We start from the raw sequence: 26153 nt of genomic DNA, 5'->3' as shown, positions 1-26153 counted from the left end.
TTTTTTTCACAAATTTGTTACTTTCATGACCGTTTTATTCGCTTCAAGCAGGGAAAACTGGGTAGATGATAGTGTTGGGGGTCTGTCAATGCAGACCAGTGCGAATGTTGCCTGAGTCCAAATTCAAAGGAGAATTATAATGAGTACTCATAGGTGAGAACCATAATAAGCCACTACACGCAGACAGTCTAGTGAATCAGAATGAGTTCTAGTTTATTGTTGAACATTGCTGGTTATATGCAAGATGAAAAGAAGGCGTTTCTAAATGTTACCTGATACTTAGTTTCAAAGTACTTGACCAAGTCCTCATTCCAACAGATTACAATATGGCTGTAAATCAAAAGCCTTCTAAACAAAAGGTATCAGCAAAACTGTGTGAAGTGGACATCAAACAGTTACATATGATCGTAAAGATGACTCCATACTGTCTGAGTACGTACTTAATTACACCTGTTCCCAGACCAGGATGTACTCTTAAAGTCCATTGTGTTAAATTTTATCTTGTCTCCAAGTCTGATTTGCACATCAAAGAGGGGGCATTGGTTCTAGTTAAACACATAGAACTGGTTTTAGCGACCTACTTAGTATTCAGTACATTCTGATCAAGAGTTCAGAATTGAGATCAAAATGGCTGAATGAAATCTAATTAATCATACATTTAGTATTTTAAAATCATCATCCAAATATACCTTTTGAGATATGATTCTATATCCAAATTCTATTAGCAACCTCCGGAATGTTTTACATATTTTTCATTTCCATATTACATAACATTATATAACCAAATAACTAATGTCACATTTATTACACTGTTTCCTTATCTTTCTTATGTTAGGTTATTAAAAATATGATTGACCCCTATCAATAGGTTCATGTAAAACCATGGCTGCAGAAACCTACTGTTCAAGCAAAAACCAAAAAGTGGCAACCGCACTCAATATACATTTTTCATCAGCAAAATACATAACTATGTATACACTAACCACATTAAGCAATGTAAGGTACTTGGTATAGAATGTGATCACAGTATAATGGCCCATACACCAATGTCCAGATGACCAAGCTTTCAGATGGGTCCTAACACTAGTATTAGTGCACTCCTGCCCCTACCTCCTGTCCCTTCTATTGGACTATAGGAGGTGGGCCTGATAGCCTCTCCCCCCAGTAGCATGCAGAGTAATGGCTATCTACCTGTACACAAAAGGGGAAAGGGGGGGGTGGGGAAAAGCTGGCATGGCCCCCCTCTGTGACTCAGAGCTCTGCTCCAAGACTAACTTCATGAACCGGTGACAGAATCCCTTTTTGGAGCAATTTCTGTTATGAGGTTATTTTTGGTTCTCATGATGATTAATGATCTTTTCTGGTCATGTAAAACCTTCCACATGACTTCTCCAACCATCTGCTGACTTTTACAGTATTTGTCTCACAGCTTTTGTATCAGGATGAAGATCTGACCAATATTAATACTACAGAGACAAATGTGAGGGGCGATCAGCGGGGTAAAGAGGAGATTCCTACAGGTAACCACCCAGGTGAGTAGTAACCACTAAATACAGCAGAGAGGAGTCACAGATTCTCCTCGGTCAGCGGCTGCTGATAGTTATGTAGATTTATAAGCTCTGGGATCTGTCAGTTTCCGCTGTATATTCCCCCATTCAGCCGGCGTACAAACTATATATGGCGGACCTGTGATACCGTTATAGGAGATAACACAGGATGGGCATTTACGGCACGGACATGAAACACATCTATGTGAGCGGGAACTACTATTCATTATATGATGTGTGCACTGATGAGCAGAAAGAAATGGTTTTCCAGTTCTGGGGCTGAGGATCATTTTACACTGACCAACTCTTAATCTGATGGAACCAGCGCTGATCAGTAGGCAAGTCAATCGTTGCTGGATTACTTTTTGGTTTACACGGGGCAAGAATCACTGCTATGGGAACGAATGATCTTTAGTCTGACTGCTGATGCACATAAGCCGGCTGGTCATCTCCTCGGTAATATGGAGAGATGTAAAGCTGAAAATCATCGATCAGCTGATAATTGAGCATCCCCTTTTTCATGATCTGGCAGTCAGGCCGTGTAAAAGGGATTTGCGGAACCATTAATTCCTATTAGACTTATATCATGTTACTGTGTACTAACACAATACCGAAGATGGAGACAAAGACCCCGATAACAGCATCCAAAGCATAGTGGCATGGACTTAGAAAAAATAATCATAATGTGGAGACCTAGACCCAAAGAAGAGAGGATGGAAGTCTAGTGCTGGAGTGTCAGGGATGTCGCTCACCAGAGACTTGGGAGGAAGACACCGAGGTGCTGATCACCATGAAGATCCCATTCAGACAGACACTATTTCCCATCTGACATCTGTCCATGTATTTCATAGGCCGCACTTAGATCCTTTATAGCCAGCTAAACTATTTACATGGACATGTTTTTTACGTGGTTCACATAAACTCACAGTACATCTTATTCTGGTTTGATTCATGGACCAGAATCGGACATGCAATGTCTACTGCCGGCCAGCATGGGGCAGCACACAGTCCGTATGTGTCCATGTGATGTCCAATGCGAGTTCTCAGGTACAACTCGCACTCAGCCATCTGAATATGGCCGACCAGATAAATCATATTTCAGGTGTCATATCTTATCTCTCAGTTGGGCGTGAATGCGGTTTCTTAGAATCCCACTCCCTTACACTGTACTGTAGATTATACAATTCCGCAGTGTGTGATCTCACCGTAATACTCTTCCAGTTGCCATAAATGGGCACAATTGGGAAACAGATTCCGAGAGGTTAATCCTAATATAACGTCTGAGCCGATTATAAGGGGGTTGGAGATAAAGTAACGGCTTACAGATGTGTTCTCTAAGGGCTCCAAAGAGTTTGTTCAGAATCAGGAAGAGTCTAACGGCCGGACGGCCATCAGGGCAGGATAAATGGGGAACCCCCTTAAGGACGCGGCCCTTTTTCCCATTTTCTTCCCCCCCCCCCTTTAAAAAAACAGAACTCTTATTTATCCACCAACATAGCCGTTTGATGGCTTGTGTTTGTGTTTTTCACTGGTACAATTTAATGTACCATAAAACTTTTAAAGTTTAAGTTTTTCAGTACATTATAAGTGGAGTGAAATGAAAAAAAATAAAAATTCCGCCCTCTTTGGGTGCATCTTGTTTCTACGGCGTACAAACTGCAACAAAAATGACCCGATAACATTATTCTATGGGTAAGCACGATTACTACAATACTACATTTTATATAGTTTTGTTTTTTTGCTGTATTACTTTTATTAATTTTTTCCAAAGGGATTTAAGTTTTTTTAAAGTTTTTTTTCTGCTGCCATCTTCCGACAGCGATAACTTTTTTTTCCATCGACACGGCTGTGTGAAGACTCATTTTTGGCAGGATGTCCTGTAGTTTCCGTGGGTATCATTTTGGAGTACATACGCTTTTTGTTATATTTTTACTTGGAGGGTAACCAAAAAAAACAACACAATTTTGGCATTCATTTTTTTTTTCTGACAACATTCCCCTTATGGCGTAAATAACGCATTATTTTGATATGTCAGACTATCAAATGTGTTTTTTGTTTTATTATCTAGAATCTCTTATTATAAATATAGCAAAAAGATATCTGTCACGCCCGAGGGTGGGACTCCCAGCGCTACAACAAGAATTTCAGGAATTCGGGAGGGTTAGTAATTTCAAAGTAAATCTTGTAAAATCAGAGATCCTGAATATTAGTTTGGTGCAGAGCGAGGTGTCATTCCTGGAAAGGAAGCTCCCCCCCTAGATGGAATTATACCTCCATCAGATATTTGCACTTGCCAGCAGACCCCTCCCAGGTTTTCTCCCTAAACTTTAAGCCATTCCTGTCAGACATGGAGAGGGATCTGGAGAGATGGAGCCCACTATATCTATCATGGTTCAGCAGAGTTAACGTCATTAAAGGGGTTGTCCCGTGCCGAAACGGGTTTTTTTTTTTCAACCCCCCCCCCCCCCCCCGTTCGGCGCGAGACAACCCCGATGCAGGGACCTAAAGAAAAATCCGTACAGCGCTTACCTGAATCCCCGCGCTCCGGTGACTTCTTACTTACCGGCTGAAGATGGCCGCCGGGATCTTCTTTCTCGGTGGACCGCAGGGCTTCTGTGCGGTCCATTGCCGATTCCAGCCTCCTGATTGGCTGGAATCGGCACGTGACAGGGCGGAGCTACACGGAGCCCCATTGAGAAAAGAAGACGACCGGACTGCGCAAGCGCGGCTAATTTAGCCATTAGACGCCGAAAATTAGTTGGCTCCATGGAAACGAGGACGCTAGCAACGGAACAGGTGAGTGAAAAACTTCTTATAACTTCTGTATGGCTCATAATTAATGCACAATGTACATTACAAAGTGCATTAATATGGCCATACAGAAGTGTATAGACCCACTTGCTGCCGCGGGACAACCCCTTTAAGATGGATATCTTGCCTAGGTTTCTAGCTCTATGCCAGACCCTACCTGTGAAATTAAACAGTTCCTGTTTAATGATCATCTGTCATCTGATCTCTAGATTTGTCTGGAGGGGACGTAGACCAAGATTAAAACATGACATCCTAATGTGCGAGCCTAACTTCATGAACCTGGTGACAGAATCACTTTTTGGAGCAATTGTAGCCTAAAAAGCGCCTCCACTTTGGGTGGAGTAGGTCTACCTGATTCTGTCCTTATACTATAGAGCTTGTATGAGTAACTGCATACTCAACCTCCTACACCATCACCTTAACAAAATTTGGGTAGAAACAGAAGATGACCAGGAACCAAACTGGTTACAGGGAGTATTCTGAATCCCAAGGAGGTATCATGACAATATAGGGGTACACTCGACACTCATTGAGCAGATACTGCAAATCTAGGTGAGATTCCCTGATTAATTTAAACGAGTTACCTCCCCAGGCCCGCTCACCACCTTGGTAGGTAATTCTCAATTTAAGGTCACACTGCAGAGCTCCTCTGCTATCTCTTCCTCGTCTCTCTACTCCCAGTCTACAAGACGTTTACTCATAAGCAAGATTGAAACCCTTTAGGGATGACTTTAGAAAATCTATGACTCCCGATGGGGCCTGGTTATAATACTTTCAGTTAAGAAGTTTTGTGGACTCCATTACACCTAGGGGACCCTCACTAAATTCCTTACCCCATTTGAGGCTTTGTGTGTTTCCGCAGACCCCCAGACACAATCTTTCTGTGATCTACAGGGCACTGCTGAGTCTAGAGATGGGGGACTCTAAGCAAAGCTTTCTGGTTGCATGGGAGAGAGAACTAGGTATGTGGAGCTCTGGCATAAGGCCTTTCTCTTATCGCACAAGATAGTGGTATCCTGTAGATTGCAGGACCTTAAATATAAGACCCTAAACCCAATGTTATAGAATCCAACAGAAACTACATAAAATGTATAGCCATCACTCTCCCTTATGTTGGAGATGCTTCTCTGAGGTGAGCAACATGATCCATCTATGATGGGAATGTCATTCAGTAGCCAGCCTATGGTGAGATATTATGTCTCTCTACAATGTAGTGTGCAACTCCTCTGTTGCCTTAACTCCGGAAACTGTCCTCCTATCACTATTTCTGGGATCCATTTCCAAAGAAAAAAAGGGCTGCAAAAGCCAGCTGTCCTGATGGTGAACTGCTGGTCATGTGATACAAGCAGTCCACCATCAGGACGGCTGGCTTTTGCCTCATTTATTTTCTATTTTAGTTATTTTTGACATTGAGATAGTTCCTAGTTAAGAGGCTATCAGCCTCCTGCTGCTACTATGTAGCTAGTCAGGTTGAGGTAGTCACCACTGGTGTCGGCTTTCTCTAAACAAACCATCCTAACTCACTAATAATTTGCGGGGAGTGGGAGGTTAGCAGGTTCTATAGGTGTGAAGCTGACAAGTAGGTGCTAGTTGTACTGAGGTGAAATACTTTACCATCCATGCAGCCTGGTATCCTGGTATCCCTTATTTTCTTTAGGGGAAGGCTGCAAATCCTGGTGAGACTCCAGCATATCACTGGGATATTACAGTGGATATTACTGGTGGGAGTTGTAGCTCCTACCCAGTTTTCCATGTTTCTGTGGGATTTATATATCCTGAGATGATGGGATTTTTGGGGGGTGGTTCGGTTTGTCCTTCCATCTGACAAACGGACTTGCCATCTATATCAGTTCCCATATAATCATTCTTGAGGTTTATGGGGTTCCCTGACAATCTGTGGGCTCCAGAGAAACGCATTGCACCATTCTGATCTACTATACCTTTATAAAGTTTTGGTTGAGAGTTATTTCATCATATCGTCCTAAGGGATTATTTTTACCCCTACTAGAATCTATAACACTCTGTATCGGAGGGACATCTAGTACATGGAAAGTGTTCAGTTTTCTTGTAGGATTAATAATCAATACTGAAATATAGATGGATCTTTCCAACTAATCAACAAAGTAGTTGTTATTTAGCCAGTATCTATACGTATTGATTCTAACTTTTGTTATTTGTGTCCAGGTGTTTGCCTTGGTAACCTTTATATGTGTTTTAACATTTTCTAATAAATGTTCATTTTAGTTAGTCTAATCTGTGAAGGGTATATTAGTTTGTAGACTACTTCTGCTCTAGTGAAAACGGTTATTGTATGTACCAAGCTGTCTTATAGATGAGCAGTTCTGTATTTGCTGCACACCGTGTGTTACTGACATCCGGCTTCATGGGAGATTTTATATGAGTTCTTTATGGAAAAACAGAAACTAATGTTGGTGCAGAAATGGCCGAACTCCATCTGTATGGAATATACTATTCCTGTAGCTTGGGCTCGAAGGTCTACCGGGGACCGAAACCCGGGGATTGTGGAGGACTCTGTTACAAGTTACTTTTCATGACCCTTCTCAGATCCCCCAGAACCCCCTATATTATTGATGGAAACCAGAATTAATTACTTGTAAGTCCCGATTCACAGCTGTAGTTTTTGGTGATGTTTTCTGTACTGATAATTGCTTATTCTTTAAGTGAGATACAAACCAAGTGATTTTGATGAGCGAGCGATTCTGACTCACTTGCTCTGTTAGGACCCATGCTTACATGGACCGTCATCTGTAATGGCTCTTTTGAGTGATTACTCAAACGGCTTTCAGCTTGTGTATAAGCACCCTTAGATGATGATTACATTTTGCTACAACACTTGTTATTTCTATATAAATGTTGTTAAAAAATCTGTATAATTTTTAAGGTTTATAGTATTAAGGAATAATTTCTGTTGTTCTTGACAGATGACAGTACCAGGAGCTCAGAGACTTGTCTGATATCTGCAGATTGTAAAGCAGAAGATTGTGGTATCATACAAGATACATATGAAAAACCTGCCATTATCCCAGATATTTCCTCAGCCCTTCACAGCAAAGATCCATCATCTGACCCTCTAATACAGGTCCCATCTTCTGATTCATCACAGATTGATAAGCAGGAGAAATGTTACAGAAGGGGAGAACATCAAGGAGCTCACACAAGGGAGAAGCCATATTCATGTTCAGAATGTGGGAAATGTTTTGCAGGAAAATCAAATCTAATTCAGCATCAGAGAATTCACACAGGAGAGAAGCAGTTTGTATGTTTAGAATGTGGGAAATGTTTTACAAGGAAATCAGCCCTTATTACACATCAGAGAACTCACACAAGAGAGAAGCCGTTTTCTTGTTCAGAATGTGGGAAATGTTTTACACGGAAATCATCCCTTATTACACATCATCAGGGAAGTCACACAAGAGAGAAGCCATTCTCTTGTTCAGAATGTGGGAAATGTTTTGCTGTGAAAACAGTACTTGTTACACATCAGAGAAGTCACACAGGTGGGAAGCCATTTGTTTGTTCAGACTGTGGAAAATGTTTTGCTGTGAAATCAGTCCTTGTTAAACATCAAGAAAGGCACACAGGAGAGAAGCCATTTTCTTGTTCAGAATGTGGGAAATGTTTTGCAGGAAAATCAAATCTAATTCAGCATCAGAGAATTCACACAAGAGAGAAGCCGTTTTCTTGTTCAGAATGTGGGAAATGTTTTACACGGAAATCATCCCTTATTACACATCATCAGAGAAGTCACACAAGAGAGAAGCCATTTTCTTGTTCAGAATGTGGGAAATGTTTTGCTGTGAAATCAGTCCTTGTTACACATCAGAGAAGTCACACAGGTGAGAAGCCATTTGTTTGTTCAGACTGTGGAAAATGTTTTGCTGTGAAAGCAGTCCTTGTTAAACATCAAGAAAGGCACACAGGAGAGAAGCCATTTTCTTGTTCAGAATGTGGGACATGTTTCAAGGATAAATCAGACCTTGTTAGACATCAGAGAACTCACACAGGAGAGAAGCCATTTTCTTGTTCAGAATGTTTGAAATGTTTTGCAGCAAAATCAAACCTTGTTATACACCAGAGACGTCACACAGGAGAGAAGCCGTTTTCTTGTTCAGAATGTTTGAAATGTTTTGTAGCGAAAACAGAACTTATTACACATCAGAGAAGTCACACAGGAGAGAAACCGTTTTCTTGTTCAGAATGTGGGAAATGTTTTGTAGTGAAATGCGACCTTGTTACACATCAGAGAAGTCACACAGGAGAGAAGCCATTTTCTTGTCCAGAATGTGGGAAATGGTTTACAGGGAAATCAGTGCTGGTTAAACATCGGAGAATTCACACAGGAGAGAAGCCATATTCATGTTCAGAATGTGGGAAATGTTTTGCAGAGAAATCATCTCTTGTGAAACATCAGAGAATTCACACAGGGGAAAAACTGTTTTCTTGTTCAGAATGTGGGAAATGTTTTGGAGCGAAATCATCTCTTGTGAAACATCAGAGAATTCACGGAAGAGATTTTCCTGTTCAGTGTGGCTTCTCTTCATAGGAGAGAAGCCGTTTTTCTAAACCTGTTTTGTCCAACTGCACAAAAAATAAAGAATAACTGCAGTCAAATTACTCCTCCCCTTACTGTGGTGAAACAATGAGTCCCCCCCTCTCTAGGCCAGTGGGAAAACAAAATACATCAAATATTGCGCTCCGAGGAACTCATGAGCTGGTAGAACGGTACTTGAACTAAATGCCTGAACATCTGGTCACCAAGGATCGAATTTAAAAAAAATAAACCGGGTGGATTATACCTGGGGCTGTCAACCATCTCTCAACATCTAACATAACCCCTTCAACACTTCAAGGCTCTTAAACAGTCATTAGAAATACACTCCATAACTAACACTCTCCAGGCCAAAAACTACTGGATCATTGGTTACTGTTTTATAGCTAACTAGCTTATCACCCGCAACTTCGTTCTTGTGGAATTTGTATTTTTTTGTTATACTGCCGAAGTAAAATAAAAGCTGCACTGTGATTGGTTGCTATGAACAATACAGATTTTGTTTAAATCTCAATCCATATTAATGTGTCTTTAGTTGAAGTTTTAATTCCAGGCAACGCCGGGTATCCCTGCTAGCTTTTATTTTGCAGAAATTCATCTGCAACCTTGGAATTATCAGCCTTTGCATAGATAAGTGTCAATCTTCACTGCAGCTTTTGTGCAACTCTGTGGTCAATGCTGCCTAGAAATTTGGAGAACATAGCAGTGGGGAGCGGTAAGCGATATTCGCTAATAGGTTGGAACATTTCTGTTGATAACAGACCAACATTGGGTCCCTTGTGTCCACGGGGTTTGGTACTCAGGTTTTTAAGCTACTGTGGAATGAGAATGTATGGCATTGTATCTTCATTGTAAGCCTTTACTATGGACAAAATGTTCTAAGAGAAGGACCTGGGGTAATGTTGACCCTTCCAGATGGGCATACAACAATTTTCAGTAACAATTACAGGATGAAGACAACCATCTGCAGCTTCGGCTCAACTGCCTCTTTCCTTTGAGTGGCCCCTTAATCTTTTAGAAATGGGTGGAGGACATTGTCGTCATTAGAATTGGCCTCCATGTGATGCTGGAACAGTTTGGACTCTACTACTTGAAGGCCTAAAGGGCTGGTGATTTCCCTGAACTTTGGGCCCGGAGTGGACTCTGGATTAGTATCACATGGGCGAACGGTATTTAACTGATTGGTCATAGAGAGTTGCAGCTAGATTGGAGGCAATAAAACATGTCGGCGCCATAAAAGTAACTACATTGAATCCCGCTATATTATTTTCATGTGGATTCAGAGGGGGGAGAAATGGGAACAGAAACCACTGAGCAGCCTGAAAATACTCTGTATTTTAAATATTTAGATCTCACAGAACAAAGTCTGAGCATGTTAAAAATAAACCTAATGCAGTTGTTAATGCAGGTTTTGTGTTTTTAAAGATTGTTTCCAAATATCATGGAAATGGACAAGCAGAATAGGTTATGTTTTGATAACCAATATTGGTAATCGGGAAGGAAAAAAAAAACTCCTTTCTTGGGACTGATATGAGGAGGTTGGAAATGATGAGGTACACTTTTGGAAGCGCATTCGATTTTACATCCGTGTGGCGCAGTGGAAATTTTTGTTGAATCATCGGGTAAACCAATCCAGAACGCAAAAGCAGTGTCTTTGTTGTACAAGGCTTTAGATCTTCCCACACAGGTAGTTATCATCAAGGTCCACCAAGCTCACACCAAGGATGTAACTCCTGAGGCTCTAAAGAACCGGAGAGTAGACGCAGTAGCCGGACTCTCCTTAACTAAGTACGGATGCTAACTTGGTTACATCCGGAATGGGTGTGGATATCTCTGTGCTGCAGAAACAGGTCTCTGAGGGAGATTAGGAGACTGGTAGAAGAAAGAAGAATGAATCACACACTGATGAGGTCAGAAGGAAGAATCCTCTCACGTGCATCCCCGCACGCTCTACTCCATGATATCACACCTGAGCCATGAGCTAACCCTTCAATCTAAGGAGGTATTGTGTGGTATTGTGTCTTCTGTTTAATTTTCCCTAGGGTTCAACACTGCTGTGACCCAGTTTGTACTGGGCTGCATGGTATGTGCCTGATTACAATCCAGACCAACTGGTCAACATATCTCCTCGTTGCGAGCCAGACTATCCACTTCAGTGACTGCAAATGACTGCATACAGCTACCAGAGGTAGGTGTTTTGGAGTTTATATTGGTTTGCATAGATCTCTTCTCAACTAGAAGTGTGGCTTATAGAAAAAATAAATAAAATGCCAACGCCAAAGATACAGCTAAGATATTGTCAAATTAAGTGCATGTGTGCATATATAAAATATATACTTATATATATATATTAGTGTTCCAGACGTCATAGAGAATAATGGAGGTTCAGATTTTAGCAGTCTTCTACTCAGTCCTAATCATAAGACTGAATTGAGCCACCATGAAGTTTTGATAGGGTTCCTGTAGTACACACAAACTTGCTTCAGTCCTGGCTTGAGAATCTCATCGCCCATGTGTGTCACTCATAAATGTGTTTTCCTTGATTCCAGATAAATTTCAAAGGGCTTTAGGATTAAAAGATATGCGATGTATTTACATAAAGTGGTAAAGCATTTAATCATCATTTTTTTCCTCCAGGAGTTGTTTGCTCAGCTAAGCAAACATCTGCTGGCAGATTCCATTGTTCTCCTCACTACAGAGTACTGATTATGTGTGCAAAGCAGTGCACTGAAACCCTGACACAAGAACTTCTCTTTGCCCCTGTCCCCTGACAGCGTGACATACCTGGGTCTGCCGCAGGAGTCGGGAGAAGAAGCGGCAGCAAGGGCCACAGGTTCGGTGGCGCTGAGTGCTGTGAGAGGAGTGGAGGCGGGATCGTCTCCCTGTGCCTTTTTTTTCTCCTGGATGGCTGTCACACATAGAAAAGCAGATGAAGAGGAGAATCATAGAGGAAGCACAGGCCACAAGAAGGATGGCGTTGGGTGCACAGCAGCAGGAAGTGGTGGGAATGGCAGGCCGTGAGGATGGCAGTGAAAGTTGCATAGCAAAGGGAACTTCTTTCAGCTCCTCACCTCCTAACCCTGCTACCCCGATGGAGAGGGGGGTCATTATGGAGAACGGGATCGAGAGAGAAGAGTCATGGAGGGGGGGGGGGGAGCGTCATGCAGAGGGGGGGGGGGGGTTGAGAGAAAAGTATGTTAGGGAGGGTTGAGAGGAAAGCATCATGGAGAGGAAGAGTCAAGAGAAAAGCGTCATGGAGGGGGGCGAGAGAGAAGTGTCATGGAGGGAGGGGGGTCGAGAAAAGCATCATGGAGGGAGGGGGGATCGAGAGAAGCATCATGAATGAGGGGGTCAATGGATAAGCTTCATAGAGAGGGGGTCAAGAGATAAGCATCATGGAGAGCGGGAGGGGAGAAGGGAGCGTCATGGAGAGGGGTGTGTGCGGGAAGCATCATGGAGAGGGGGAACTAGAGAGGAGCAGCATGAAAAAGAGGGGAGAGAGGAGCAGCATGGAAAAGAGGGGGAAAGGAGAAGCATGGAAAAGAGGAGAGAAAGGAGAAGTATGGAAAAGAGGGGAGAAAGGAGAAGCATAGAAAAGAGGGGAGAAAGGAGAAGCATGGAAAAGAGGGGATAAAGGAGAATCATGGAAAAGGGGAGAAAGGAGAATCATGGAAAAGGGGAGAAAGGAGAAGCATGGAAAAGGGGAGAAAGGAGAAGCATGGAAAAGAGGGGAGAAAGGAGAAGCATGGAGAAGAAGGGAGAGAGAATCTGCATGGAGAAGAGGGGAGAAGCATGGAAAAGAGGGAAGAGAGAAGCTGCATGGAAAAGAGGGGCGAGAGAAGCAGCCGCAGAGGGAGAGAGAGAAGTGGCATGGAGAGGTGAAGAGAGAAGCGGCATGGAGAGAGGTGAAGAGAGAAGCAGAATGGAGAGCAAGGAGAGGGAGAGAAAGAGAAAACTGGCATGGAGGGGGGGAGGAGAGGAGATTCACAACAACCATTTTTCAAAACATTTTATGATCGTGTAGCGAACATCGGGGGATCTAGTGAAATGAATATACTCAGTCTTTCAGTGGCTTGATGATGGATTTTGTGCGGACTGAAATCTATTGTTCAAACAAAAAGTCCACGATGCCCACATTTATATGTAACGATTATTGATCATTTTGAGTGATAATTGTTCCATGTAAAAGGGCTATTAAAGTTGTGTTTAAAGGTGACTGGGTTGTCCTCAAAAGAATATATGTGCAAAAGTTTGGAACCAAGATTTGATGCACCATACCAGATCCAATTGACGACTTCTACTTCAGTCAAATTGAAACGAAAAGATAATTGGGTCCATACCAAGGTTTGAGGCTTGAATAATACGTTAGAAAATAATTGGGACAATATGTGTGGTAAAAATCATGAAGTACTTGTAGAAAATTGAAGAACTGTTTTATTTATACCCATGCTCCTACAATATCCTCCTCTGCACCCTTTGTGTGTATACCCCACATTACCTCATTATGAAGGAAGTCAAATTATGTTTAAAAAAAAAAATCTAGCAGGATTAGCTTAGAATTGTATCACAGCTTGTGGCTGCAACTTCTACAGTGATCTTTATTGTTACTGAGCTCCAGTCTGCTGTAGCTATTTGCAAGTTGTCTACCTTTGAGGTTCTCTGTTACCTAATCTTACCTTCAGCCTCTGCTCCTGCTTGGTACGGCCACTCTGGTGTTAGGGTCGTGACAGGGTTAGTCAGCGCCCAGGTTCCAGCTCAGGGCTGTCCTTGTCAGGAAGATTACCCTGCTTTCTGTTAGGCAAGTATTTCCTATTCCTCACCAGTGCAGGGCTTGCTCAGTCTTAATTTCCACCTCGTACCAAGCTACGTGCTGAGGAGTCAGTATCTGGTCTATGGGTCAGCTGTCAGTTCCACTGGGTGGTTTTCCTGCCCAGAGGGATGACACAATCATTCCACACCTGAATACAAGAATATACCTCCAGTCACAGTGCAGCAGAAGCCGGGGGCACAAGTAGTGTCCATCAAGCAATACCGGCCACCATCTGCTGCCTGCCAGGGCATCACACTGCATCTGGAAAGGTTTCTGAAAAATGGTATTTTGAAGATATGCCAATCACCTTCGAACAGTGCTCTCCTGCCTGTAAACAAACCTAGAAGAACAGAGTATTGCGCAGTCCAAGATCTCAGAGCAATGAGTCAAGCTGCGGTTCCTTTACATCAAACAGTGCCCAACCAGTACACACTGCTTGGACTGATAACAGGAGAAGCTACTAACTTTACTGTGCTGAATTTAAAAGATGCATTCTTCATCATTAGAGATGAGCGAACGTACTCGTCCGAGCTTGATATTCGTGCGAATATTAGGGTGTTCGGGATGGTCGTTACTCGTAACGAGTACCACGCGGTGTTCCGGTTACTTTCAGTTTCCTCTCTGAGACGTTAGCGCGCTTTTCTGGCCAATTGAAAGACAGGGAAGGCATTACAACTTCCCCCTGTGACGTTCAAGCCCTATATCACCCCACTGCTGTGAGTGTCTGGGGAGATCTGATGTCACCCGAGTATAAAAATCGGCCCCTCCCGCGGCTCGGCTCAGATGCCTTGTGAGTTAGCTGAGGGAAAGTGGTATCGTGCTGGAGCTGCTGTAGGGAGAGCGTTAGGAGTTAGTGTAGGCTTCAAGAACCCCAACGGTCCTTCTCAGGGCCACATCTAATAGTGTGCAGTACTGTGTTAGCACTGTATTTTTTTTTTTTTTTTTTTCAAAATTGGATCTGCAGAGCATTGCGCCCTGCAATAGGGACAGAAGTGGTGGTTAGGCAGGGAGAGTGTTAGCAGTGAGTGTAGGCTTCAAGAACCCCAACGGTCCTTTCTAGGGCCACATCTATCCGTGTGCAGTACTGTCCAGGCTGCTGTTAGCAGTGTTGCATTTTTTTTTTTTTTCTCAAAACCGGCTGTGCAGACCATTGCACCCGGCAATAATACTACAGGGATAGAATTGTGTAGGCAGGGCCAGAAGACATACATTATTCATTGAATAGACGCAGTGTGGCTTTTCCTTTGAAAAACAAGGGAAAAAATTCTATTTCGCCTGCCTCTGACAGTCCTCAGGGCTCTGGGTACGTGTGTGCTGCGTGCAGAACGTTAAAAAAAAATCAGACGCAGCCAGCTACGTTTTACTGCAGCCTTGCGCCACTTTTTTTCCTGCATGGGAAATCCCTGATCTGCTGTAGCGAATAACTTTGCATCACTGCAGTTCTGTGACACATTTGCAGGGCCACAACACAGTTATTAAACTTAGTAGTATTCATTGAATACACGCAGTGTGGCTTGTCCTTTGAAAAACAAGGGAAAAAATTCTATTTTGGCTGCAGGCTTGCGCCACTTTCTTTCCTGCCTGGGAAATCAAATCACTGGTAATACACCATGCTGAGGGGTAGGGGTAGGGGTAGGCCTATAGGACGTGGACGCGGGCGAGGACGCGGAGGCCCAAGTCAGGGTGTGGGCACAGGCCGAGCCAGTGCGGTGGCCAGGGGTAGAGGCAGGGCCTGACCGAATAATCCACCAACTGTTTCCCAAAGCGCCCCCTCGCGCCATGCCACCCTGCACAGGTCAAGGTGCTCTACGGTGTGGCAGTTTTTCACAGAGACGCCTGACGACCGACGAACAGTGGTGTGCAACCTTTGTCGCGCCAAGATCAGCTGGGGAGGCACCACCAACAGCATGCGCAGGCATATGATGGCCAAGCACCCCACAAGGTGGGACGATGCCCGTTCACCGCCTCCGGTTTGCACCACTGCCTCTCCCCCTGTGCCCCAACCTGCCACTGAGATCCAACCCCCCTCTGAGGACACAGGCACTACCGTCTCCTGGCCTGCACCCACACCCTCACCTCCGCTGTCCTCGGCCCCATCCAGCAATGTCTCTCAGCGTAGCGTCCAGACGTCGCTAGCGCCGCAGTTTGAGCGCAAGCGCAAGTACGACGCCACGCACCCGCACGCTCAAGCGTTAAACGTGCACATTGCAAAATTGATCAGCCTAGAGATGCTGCCGTATAGGCTTGTGGAAACAGAGGCTTTCAAAAGCATGATGGTGGCTGCCCCGCGCTACTCGGTTCCCAGTCGCCACTACTTTTCCCGATGTGCCGTCCCAGGCCTGCACGACCACGTCTCCCGCAACATTGTACGCGCCCTCACCAACGCGGTTACTGCCAAGGTCCACTTAACAACAGACACGTGGACAAGCACAGGCGGGCAGGGCCACTATATCTCCCTGACGGCACATTGGGTGAATTTAGTGGAGGCTGGGACAGAGTCAGAGCCTGGGACCGCTCACATCCTACCCACCCCCCGAATTGCGTGCCCCAGCTCGGTGGTGGTATCTGTGGCGGTGTATGCTTCCTCCACTAAACCACCCTCCTCCTCCTCCTACGCAACCTTTGTCTCGCAATCAAGATGTGTCAGCAGCAGCACGTCGCCAGCAGTCGGTGTCACGCGACGTGGCAGCACAGCGGTGGGCAAGCGTCAGCAGGCCGTGCTGAAACTACTCAGCTTAGGAGAGAAGAGGCACACGGCCCACGAACTGCTGCAGGGTCTGACAGAGCAGACCGACCGCTGGCTTGCGCCGCTGAGCCTCCAACCGGGCATGGTCGTGTGTGACAATGGCCGTAAGCTGGTGGCAGCTCTGCAGCTCGGCAGCCTCACGCACGTGTCATGCCTGGCCCATGTCTTTAATTTGGTGGTTCAGCGCTTTCTGAAAAGCTACCCCCACTTGTCATACCTGCTCGGAAAGGTGCGCCAGCTCTGCGCACATTTCCGCAAATCCCACACGCACGCTGCCACCCTGCGGACACTGCAACATCGGTTTAATCTGCCAGTGCACCGACTGCTGTGCGACGTGCCCACACAGTGGAACTCTACACTCCACATGTTGGCCAGACTCTATGAGCAGCGTAGAGCTATAGTGGAATACCAACTCCAACTTGCGCGGCGCAGTGTGAGTCAGCCTCCTCAATTATTTATAGAAGAGTGGCCCTGGTTGGCAGCCATCTGCCAGGTCCTTGGAAAATTTGAGGAGTCTACCCAGATGGTGAGTGGCGATGCTGCAATCATTAGCGTCACCATTCCTCTGCTATGCATCTTGAGAAGTTCCCTGCAAAACATAAAGGCAGACGCTTTGCGCTCGGAAACAGAGCCGGGGGAAGACAGTATGTCGCTGGATAGTCAGAGCACCCTCCTGTCTATATCTCAGCGCGTTCAGGAGGAGGAGGAGGAGGAGCATGAGGAGGAGGGGGAAGAGACAGCTTGGCCCACTGATGACGGTACCCATGCTGCTTGCCTGTCATCCTTTCAGCGTGTATGGCCTGAGGAGGAGGAAGAGGAGGAGGAGGAGGAGGATCCTGAAAGTGATCTTCCTAGTGAAGACAGTCATGTGTTGCGTACAGGTACCCTGGCACACATGGCTGACTTCATGTTAGGATGCCTTTCTCGTGACCCTCGCGTTACACGCATTCTGGCCACTACGGATTACTGGGTGTACACACTGCTCGATCCACGGTATAAGGAGAGCCTTTGCACTCTCATTCCCAAAGAGGAAAGGGGTTCGAGAATGATGCTATACCACAGGGCGCTGGTGGACAAACTGATGGTAAACTTCCCATCCGACAGCGCTAGTGGCAGAAGGTGCAGTTCCGAGGGCCAGGTAGCAGGGGAGGCGCAGAGATCATGCAGCATGTACAGCGCAGGCAGGGGAACATTCTCCAAGGCCTTTGCCAGCTTTATGGCTCCCCAGCAAGACTGTGTCACCGCTCCCCAGTCAAGGCTGAGTCTGCGGGAGCACTGTAAAAGGATGGTGAGGGAGTACGTAGCCGATCGCACAACTGTCCTCCGTGACGCCCCTGCCACCTACAACTACTGGGTGTCGAAGCTGAACACGTGGCCTGAACTCGCGCTGTATGCCCTGGAGGTGCTTGCTTGTCCTGCGGCTAGCGTCTTGTCAGAGAGTGTGTTTAGTGTGGCTGGGGGAATCATCACGGATAAGCGTACCCACCTGTCAACCGACAGTGCCGACAGGCTTACACTCATCAAGATGAACAAAGCCTGGATTTCCCCAGACATCTCTTCTGCACCAGCAGACAGCAGCGATACCTAAGCAATACGTATTATGCACCCGCGGATGGAAGCATCGTTCTCTCTCACCATCCAAAACGGGGACATTTCTGCTTCATCAATCTGTGTATAATATTCCTCCTCCTCCTCCTCCTGCTCCTCCTCCTGAAACCTGACGTAATCACGCCGAACGGGCAATTTTTCTTAGGGCCACAAGGCTCACTCATATAATTTTTCTAAACAATTTTTATACGTTTCAATGCTCTTAAAAGCGTTGAAACTTTAACTTGAACCAATTTTTCGTTAAACTGGGCTGCCTCCAGGCCTAGTTACCACTTAAGCCACATTAACCAAAGCGATTAATAGGTTTCACCTGCCCTCTTGGTTGGCCATGGCCAATTTTTTGGATGTACATTAGTACTGTTGATACAGCAATTTTTGTGGCCCCTCGCCTACAGTGTAATCATAGCAATTTCTATGTTCTTCGCCTGCACTCATGGTACAGAATGGTGTGTGGGGTTGGCCTACACTTTAGCTACATAAATGTAACTTGTGCCTTGTCTATACTGCAGCTACTGAAATGGAACGAAGACTGCGCTCCCACTATACTGCTGCTTCGGAATTGTTACTGGGGCCTGTCTTGAGTGCTACTATTACTGAAATGGAACGCATACTGTGCTCCCCCTATAATGCTGCTAGTGATATGTTAGTGGGGCCTGTCCTAATGCTACGGCTGAAATGTTACTAATTATGGGCTCTGCCTATACCGCTGCTAATGGTATGTCTCTGGGTTGTGGAAACAGAGGCTTCCCAAAGACATGATGGCGGCGAGGCCATTTCCCACCAACGCTGTTACTGTTAAGGTGCATATAACCACGGACACGTGGAGAGGACACGTAGTGCCTCAGAAACATCCCCCGCCACAGCCCACTTAATCCTGGCCACATTCCGAAAACCAACAAAATAAAACCGCGCTACTAGGTCCGCAGTCACCAACACATTACCACCAACGCGGTTACTGTTAAGGTACATATTACCAGTCTGACTGGTGCATGCAGTGTGGGCCGAAGCCCACCTGCATTAAGCACGACATTACTACCTCAGCTGTGTTGGGCAATGCAATGGGATATTTCTATGTACCGCCGGTGGCTTCCTGGCACCCACCCATGCTGTGGGTCCACAGGGAATTATAAATGCATCTGTTTCCACTTGTAAAGAACCCCAGTCAGACTGGGGCATGCAGTGTGGGCCGAAGCCCACCTGCATTAAGCACGACATTACTACCTCAGCTGTGTTGGGCAATGCAATGGGATATTTTTGTGTATCGCCGGTGGGTTCCAGGGAGCCACCCATGCTGTCGGTCGACAGGGACTTCACAATAGGGAGTTGTACCTGCCTGTGTCTATGAATTAAAAAGCCCGGTCTGACTGGGGCATGCAGAGACACCTTGACAGAATGAATAGTGTGTGGCACATAGGTTCCCCATTGCTATGCCCACGTGTGCAGCTCCTGATGGCAGTGGCACAGGATTCTATTTCTCATTGCTTCTGTACAGCATTGTGGGCTATCGCCCCGCCCCTTTTAAAGAGGGTCGCTGCCTAGCCGTGCCAACCTCTGCAGTGTGTGCCTGCGGTTCCTCGTCATGGCAGACGCACTTCTAAATAGACATGAGGGTGGTGTGGCATGAGGGCAGCTGAAGGCTGCGCAGGGACACTTTGGTGTGCGCTGTGGGGGGGGGGGGCGGTTGGGCAGCATGTAACCCAGGAGAAGTGGCAGTGGAGTGTCATGCAGGCAGTGATTGTGCTTTGTTGGAGGTAGTGTGCTGCTTAGCAAAGGTATGCCATGCTAATGAGGGCTTTTCAGAAGTAAAAGTTTTTGGGAGGGGGGGGGGGGCCCACTCTTGACGCTATTGTGGCTTAATAGTGGGACCTGTGAACTTGAGATGCAGCCCAACATGTAGCCCCTCGCCTGCCCTATCCGTTGCTGTGTCGTTCCCATCACTTTCTTGAATTGCCCAGATTTTCACACAAGGAAACCTTAGCGAGCATCGGTGAAATACAAAAATGCTCGGGTCGCCCATTGACTTCAATGGGGTTCGTTACTCGAAACGAACCCTCGAGCATCGCGAAAAGTTCGTCCCGAGTAACGAGCACCCGAGCATTTTGGTGCTCGCTCATCTCTATTCATCGTCAGACTGACAGAGGACGGTCAGCTTATCTTTGCCTTCCAATGGGAAGATCCAAGAACTGGAGAAAAGTACCATTTGCCCTAAGGGCTCAAGAACTCACACTCTTTGGAGAAGCTCTTGCTATTGAACTAAGAATAAACTCTCTTTCCCTTCCCAGCCAGGTACTGTATTGCTACAGTATGGGGATGACCTCCTCATAACTGAATCTACCTCTGAACGATGTCTGTAGAACACTAGGACAGTGATTCATCATCTCTATGAAGCCAGATACAAAGTCTCAAGGAAGAAGTTACAGATCTGCCAAGCGACTGTCAAATACCTAGGATTTCATATTTCACAAAGTAAGGTACAACTGGAAGTTTAAAGAAATGGGGTCGTCTGCAATATCCCTGTACCAACCACCAGAGGAAAAAGTCAGAGAATTCCTTGGAGTTGCCGGATTTTACAGAATATGGATACCTGGCTTTACTGAAATGGCAAAACCCATTTATGAAGTTACAAACAGGGATATGAAGATGCCCCCTTCTGCTGGGAGCAGGAACATACAAGGGCCTATGACAACATCAAGCAAGTTCTTCTTCTAAAAATACCAGCACTGGCCTTGTCTAATAAGGAGAAACCACTTATTCTGTATATTCATGAGAAGAAGGGACTGGCAATCGGCGTTCTCAACCAAATGATGGAATTATGGCATCAAGCTGTTGCCCATCTGTCCAAGCAACCAGATAATGCGGCCATGGGATGGCCTCTCTGCCTGAGAAGACTGGCAGCAAGAGTCGCCTTGGTTACAGAGGCTGACAAGCATACCCTGGGTCAAGATCTTACGGTATGAGTGCGACCTTCTGTCCTAACTCTGATGGATACCAAAGGTCACCACTGGCTAACAATGGCTCGCATGAGCGGGTACCGAAGCCACCAATGTGAAAACCGAAGACTGGAAGTATGTACTACTCAAAATCCAGCAACCCTGTGGTCCATCAGAACTGAAACCGCTGACTATACCTGCTGTAAGGTGATGGATGAAGTCTTTAGAAGCCATCCTGATCTACAAGACATGTAGTGGATATCCGCCATATCTATATTTTCGGGACAATGGACATACATTTCATGTGGACAGGAGACCTGTGTTTATAGATTCAAGCATTCTGTATACCAATGCCAGTAGTATTCCATTTTGTTTATTCTTCTACAAATATAGCTATATTCCTTGTGTACCCAATCTATTCACTTCCTTATATGAAAAAATGTTGAAACTTTCCATTCCCTAAACTCCTATAGATGCAAGCAGAAGCTAGCAGTTAGCAAGAATGCTCTATTTCCCGATTCTTAGTAACTTTGGCAGGGGTACATCAGACATAAATAACCGCAGTCTGAAGCAGCTACCGCTATAATAACCCAAGCAGTTTTACTGGAAACTTATGCAAATAACATGGGAAATTTATGCAATTAATAGTTCACGCTGTAACCTCCAATCATATCGGAGGAACCACATGTGGGTCCAAGACAACCCACTCATCTCGTCCTGCTACCACATGATGGCCAATAACAGATGACCGGAGGATGGAAGAATTTCAAGATGCTTATCCAATAATTAAACAATACGTTGGATCTATGTAAGCTTTGACCTGCCCAGATGGGCAGATATGTTAAACTCTTTAAAAGAGGCTGCGCGCCCAACAATAAAGCGGAAATGAGGAAGCTTATACATGCTGATCCTGTGTCAGTGTGAAATCTTCTTATGCGCATAATCAATTCGTAACCAATCAGGAAAGGGTCCAAACATTTCTACTTGAGTAGGCCGTGGACACAAAAAGGGATTCCACGACAGTTGGTGGCCCGTACGGGGAGTGGTCGATTGGGATCTGAAGACGATCGGAAAATAAGGCGCGGACATAGGCAACCTTGGACCTTGCGGGCCCAACAAATCATCAGAACACGGTAACATAAATTAATTATCTATACCTGTGTGGCTGACTCCAAGCTCGCCTATGTGCCGTGTCAAGGCCGATCGATTTGGATCCGCGCGACAGGTACTTGACCACGTAAATAGAACCTGTCTTGAGAACAAAAAGGAATGTTTGTATGCCTGTTGTTTTTGAGAGTACCGGTTGACTGGTGACATCAACAGGCTGTTCCGGGGAGGGCCTGTACAAGGTTTTTCCACTCCTGGAGGGAGGAGGGAACCGTCAGCTAGCCTGCGCAGAGACTCTGCTCCTGGAAAGTCTGAGTGCCAGACTGGGAGAGAGAGAGACTGTCAGAAGGTCTGATTAGGGTTTTTCCACTCCCGGGAAGTCTGTAGTCAGGCTTGGGAGGAGGGAACTGTCAGACGTGTATCCCAAGGGGCAGTGAGACTAAGCCAGCTATACTGGTGCTCTGTCTATTTGTATGTGCGTCCCAGGTGAAGTCAATAGGTTGCCCAAGGAAGGGCCTGTGTAGGGACTCTAATCCTGGGAAGTCTGCGTATCAGACTCGGGAGGCTGGGAGAGGCTGACAGACGTCTGAGCAGGGACTCTGCCCCGGGGGAGCCTGCAGAGAGGCTCAGGGGTGAGAGAGGCTGTCAGACATCCAGGCTGAGGTAATTCAGTCTGGCGTATTCCGAGGGAACAGTGAGATTAAGCCAGTTGTACTAGTGCTCTGTTTTTTTTTTGTGTCTACTTCCCACCTCCATGTCTTGGCCCGATTGTAAGAAAGGGTTATTGTTAATCATAAGCACATGGGGATGGGAGATCTGTAGACAGGATAACCGCTACCCCAGTCACCGGTGTGGCTATGGTCCACTGGTTGAGGGTTACTAGCCACACTTATTTGTTTATCGATTGAACGTTCATGAGTGTATCCCTCTGTCTGAGGGTAGATTATTAAACTGTGTAGCGTCAGAAATGCTAGAGACTCTAGGGCGGGACATACTGTGTCTGGCGTCTGAGGAGAATCCTATAATCATAAATCTGGCTGCCATGATTGAGATTGAGAGGCAGCAAACATTGTACCAAGGCCAATTCTTACACCCTCCAGAAAAGTGTGGAAGGTGTGGAGAGTCAAGTTATCATTGATTAATCAAGCAATCTTTCTGTGTGCTCAAAACAGGTCCCCTGTCCGTTATATAAAGTTAGTGTGCTTGTCTGTTGTGTAGAGCTAATCCTGCTGAGTTGTTTATATGGAAATAGTCTGTTTGTCTATCATATAGAATTAGTAGCAGTCCTACTCAAACTGTAAGAAGGGATTTTCAGCAATGAGAACGCATTGGCTGGGTTATAGCCAAGATTGATGCCCCGTACACAGCAGCGTTGTGGGTTTTTTAATTTAACCCCTTAAGGACCAGGTTGTTTTGTACCTTAAGGACCAGACACTTTTTAGGGATTTTACCCATGTGGCGGTTTTACTGCTCTATTTTTTTTCCTTTAGCTACCAAAATTATTTTTGCTGCGTTTTTTTTTCTGTGACATATAGGACTATTTTTTAAATATCTTTTTCACTGACTTTTTTTTCCGTTTTTTAGTTTTATTGGGGCTAAAATGCTAAAAAAAATGATTTTTTTAACATTTATAGTTTTTTTAAAAATTATTTTTATATTTACACTAAAATAAAGTATGGAAATGGGTTCCTCTATTTATTTCGGACGTTTTGATATATAGTATGTATGGTTTTGGTTTATAGGGCGCGTACGGCGACGGTTTTTGTTGGCGTCTGCTTTGTGTTATTCTCTTTCTTATGTATGTATTGTTGTTTTATTCTGCTATTTTGTTTTACTGATGTATGTAATTGTGTTTTATACTATCTGTGTCCCCCATGACGTCATATAAGACCTCTGGGGGACACTCACTTTTTTTTTTTTTTAACTTTATTTGACATTTTCCCACTGTAGCTGGGCAGTCCATAAGACCCTCAGTTACAGGGGAAAGCAACCCCTGTGGTGACATTAGTCACCTGCAGAGCTTCCAGGGTCTAAGTCTGACCCTCCAGCTCTGCAGTAGCAGGGAATCCCGGGAGGTCACATGACCCCCCGAGGCTCCCGTAGTGAAAGAACTTCTTACTTTCACTTTGCCCCGACAGTGCTCATTGAGCACTGTACATCGGGGAAGCAGAAGGCAGGAAGGGTTAAAAACCCCTCCTGCCTTCTGCTCCAGGTTATCAGCTGTCACTAACAGCTGATAACCCGTACCTGCCTCTGACTTATTGCAGAGGCAGGAGGCTTAGAGCACCGCCGTATTTTTACAATCGGTGGTCCTTTAAGCCCAGCACCAGCCGCCGTATATATACAGTGGCTGGTCGTAAATGGGTTAAAGGCTAAATGTGCATTATTGGATCCCTTCTAGTAAGGGCAGACTGCTAAACTGTGTTGCTGTTGAATTGTTGAAAGTATAGGCTGTGATAGATAGATATAGATATATATGTAAGTGAATGTATACAAAGGGTTAACTGAGTTGGTTTTAGTGAGAGAGAAAGGCTGCTTGCTTGAATCTTCAGGCTCAGACCTTACTTCCTCATTTTACAGGAGGAAGTAACTTTGTTGCGTTAATAGGATTAAATGTTATAATGAATATGATGAATTATATTGTCTTAGAAGGCAAGTAAGATAGAAGTTTTAAGGCACCTAGTGTCTAGGGTCACAGATGGAGGTCAGTGATGTACTAAATTGTTAGAGCAGGTGCATTAGACCCAAGCGATAGAAGAGAAAGCAAATTCATGTGCTGTGACAAATAACAACTACTGTTCGTATGTCTTGTTATTGTAATCTAATCTTTGTTGTATGTCCTTCATACAAGTGTAAAAAGTTACATGCCACTCACATCCTGTGGGGGCTTTTAAGAATACCAGGGTTACAAACTGTAGCCCACCATGCCCACAAGAAAATACATCTATGTTTGCCAAGTCCCCAATTCAATTGTAACCACATACAATGTTAGGTGGTCACAGCTGTGACCATAAAGTTACAACATAGTAGTTATACATTAGGCGTTAGAATTTCCCTGAATGTCAGTCAGAGGAAGAAAGGTCTGAAATGGCGTCGGTACCCACGCATGCCAAAGACACCAGCGTTCAGTATAACAGGTTAATTGTATAACGGTTCAGTAAATAAGGAGATAGAATAATATCTCAGTCACTCAGCAACCTTTGGCACACAATATGTGAATTACAGTACGTTACCAATCAGATGGAGATGCATCTGCTCCGGTCTCTGGTTTAAAATGTCAGTTGGTTTCCCATTCGCCTAGGATAGTGTAGAAGGCCGTAAGTTCGAGTGAGGGCACGCTCTAAGGAGTGTTAACTTGTACAGATAGAGGACGTGGATACCTGAAAAACATAGCCCGGAGGGATCCATGTCCTCCTTCTGAGGTGAGGTAGGGATTACACTCACCCTAAGAGTAGGGCCTTGTGGGCAATGAGGAATCCTTGATGCTGGAGGGACGACCAGGAACAAGTCTGGGACAAAACTGTTGTAAAAGTAAATTAGCCACGTTCTCCCTTATAATCCTGTCTCTCTGTCTCTTCCATTCTGTGATAGAGAAGGGAGGGGCTGTCACGGGAGGGAGAGATTTTAAAAAGAGGAAGTCACTGGGAGAAGCATTAGTACTGCAGTCCCAGGGAAGATAAATTTGCAGACAGTATAAAAAATAACTAAATTACAGGGAGTTAGGTGTAGATCTAAGTAAGCAAAGAAGCCAAAGAATGGGAACCGAGCAGGTAACGATAAGGCCTGGTATCGACAGGAGGGATTGGGCAGATTGACCCGTAAATTGTAAAATGTAAATTGTGTGATGCATAAGACTTTATTTGGTTGTGATGTGTATCCAAGGACTGCAAACTTTGAATGAAAATATAAGGAAGTAAGTGATCAGCCAAATTCAGAGGGGTGGAGCTAGATGATGCAAGAATACGTAATGGGTCATCCCTCTCTTGTCCACAAGGAGGGGGTGAGAATCATAGATAGCCAGGAA

At 45.1% G+C, this 26153-nt stretch overlaps 2 protein-coding genes across 3 annotated transcripts in view; both read left to right on the top strand.

Moving 5' to 3' along the window:
- The window catches only part of LOC136628994 (oocyte zinc finger protein XlCOF7.1-like), a 28325-nt gene extending 18951 nt beyond the window's left edge, over positions 1 to 9374 (top strand). The window contains exons 6-7 of one of the 2 annotated variants that reach the window (XM_066605091.1): positions 1442 to 1532; positions 7301 to 9374. In XM_066605091.1, the coding sequence (XP_066461188.1) occupies positions 1442 to 1532; positions 7301 to 8922 (1713 nt within the window). In that variant the 3' untranslated portion in view covers positions 8923 to 9374. Of the gene's footprint in view, positions 1 to 1429; positions 1533 to 7300 lie in introns of both variants that reach the window. The other variant, XM_066605090.1, reaches the window with a different exon arrangement.
- Positions 9375 to 11039: 1665 nt separating this feature from the next.
- Positions 11040 to 26153, top strand: part of LOC136628997 (oocyte zinc finger protein XlCOF6-like) — a 169789-nt gene continuing 154675 nt past the window's right edge. Inside the window, exon 1 of the mRNA XM_066605096.1 lies at positions 11040 to 11116. Within this exon, the coding sequence (XP_066461193.1) occupies positions 11094 to 11116 (23 nt within the window). The 5' untranslated portion in view covers positions 11040 to 11093. The remainder of the gene's footprint in view (positions 11117 to 26153) is intronic.

This window comes from Eleutherodactylus coqui, chromosome 5 (genome assembly GCF_035609145.1).
Source record: "Eleutherodactylus coqui strain aEleCoq1 chromosome 5, aEleCoq1.hap1, whole genome shotgun sequence".
In the NCBI taxonomy this organism is placed as follows: Eukaryota; Metazoa; Chordata; class Amphibia; order Anura; family Eleutherodactylidae; genus Eleutherodactylus; species Eleutherodactylus coqui.
The sequence above is the reverse complement of the archived record's forward strand: the minus strand, read 5'-3'. Positions and strand labels throughout refer to the sequence as shown.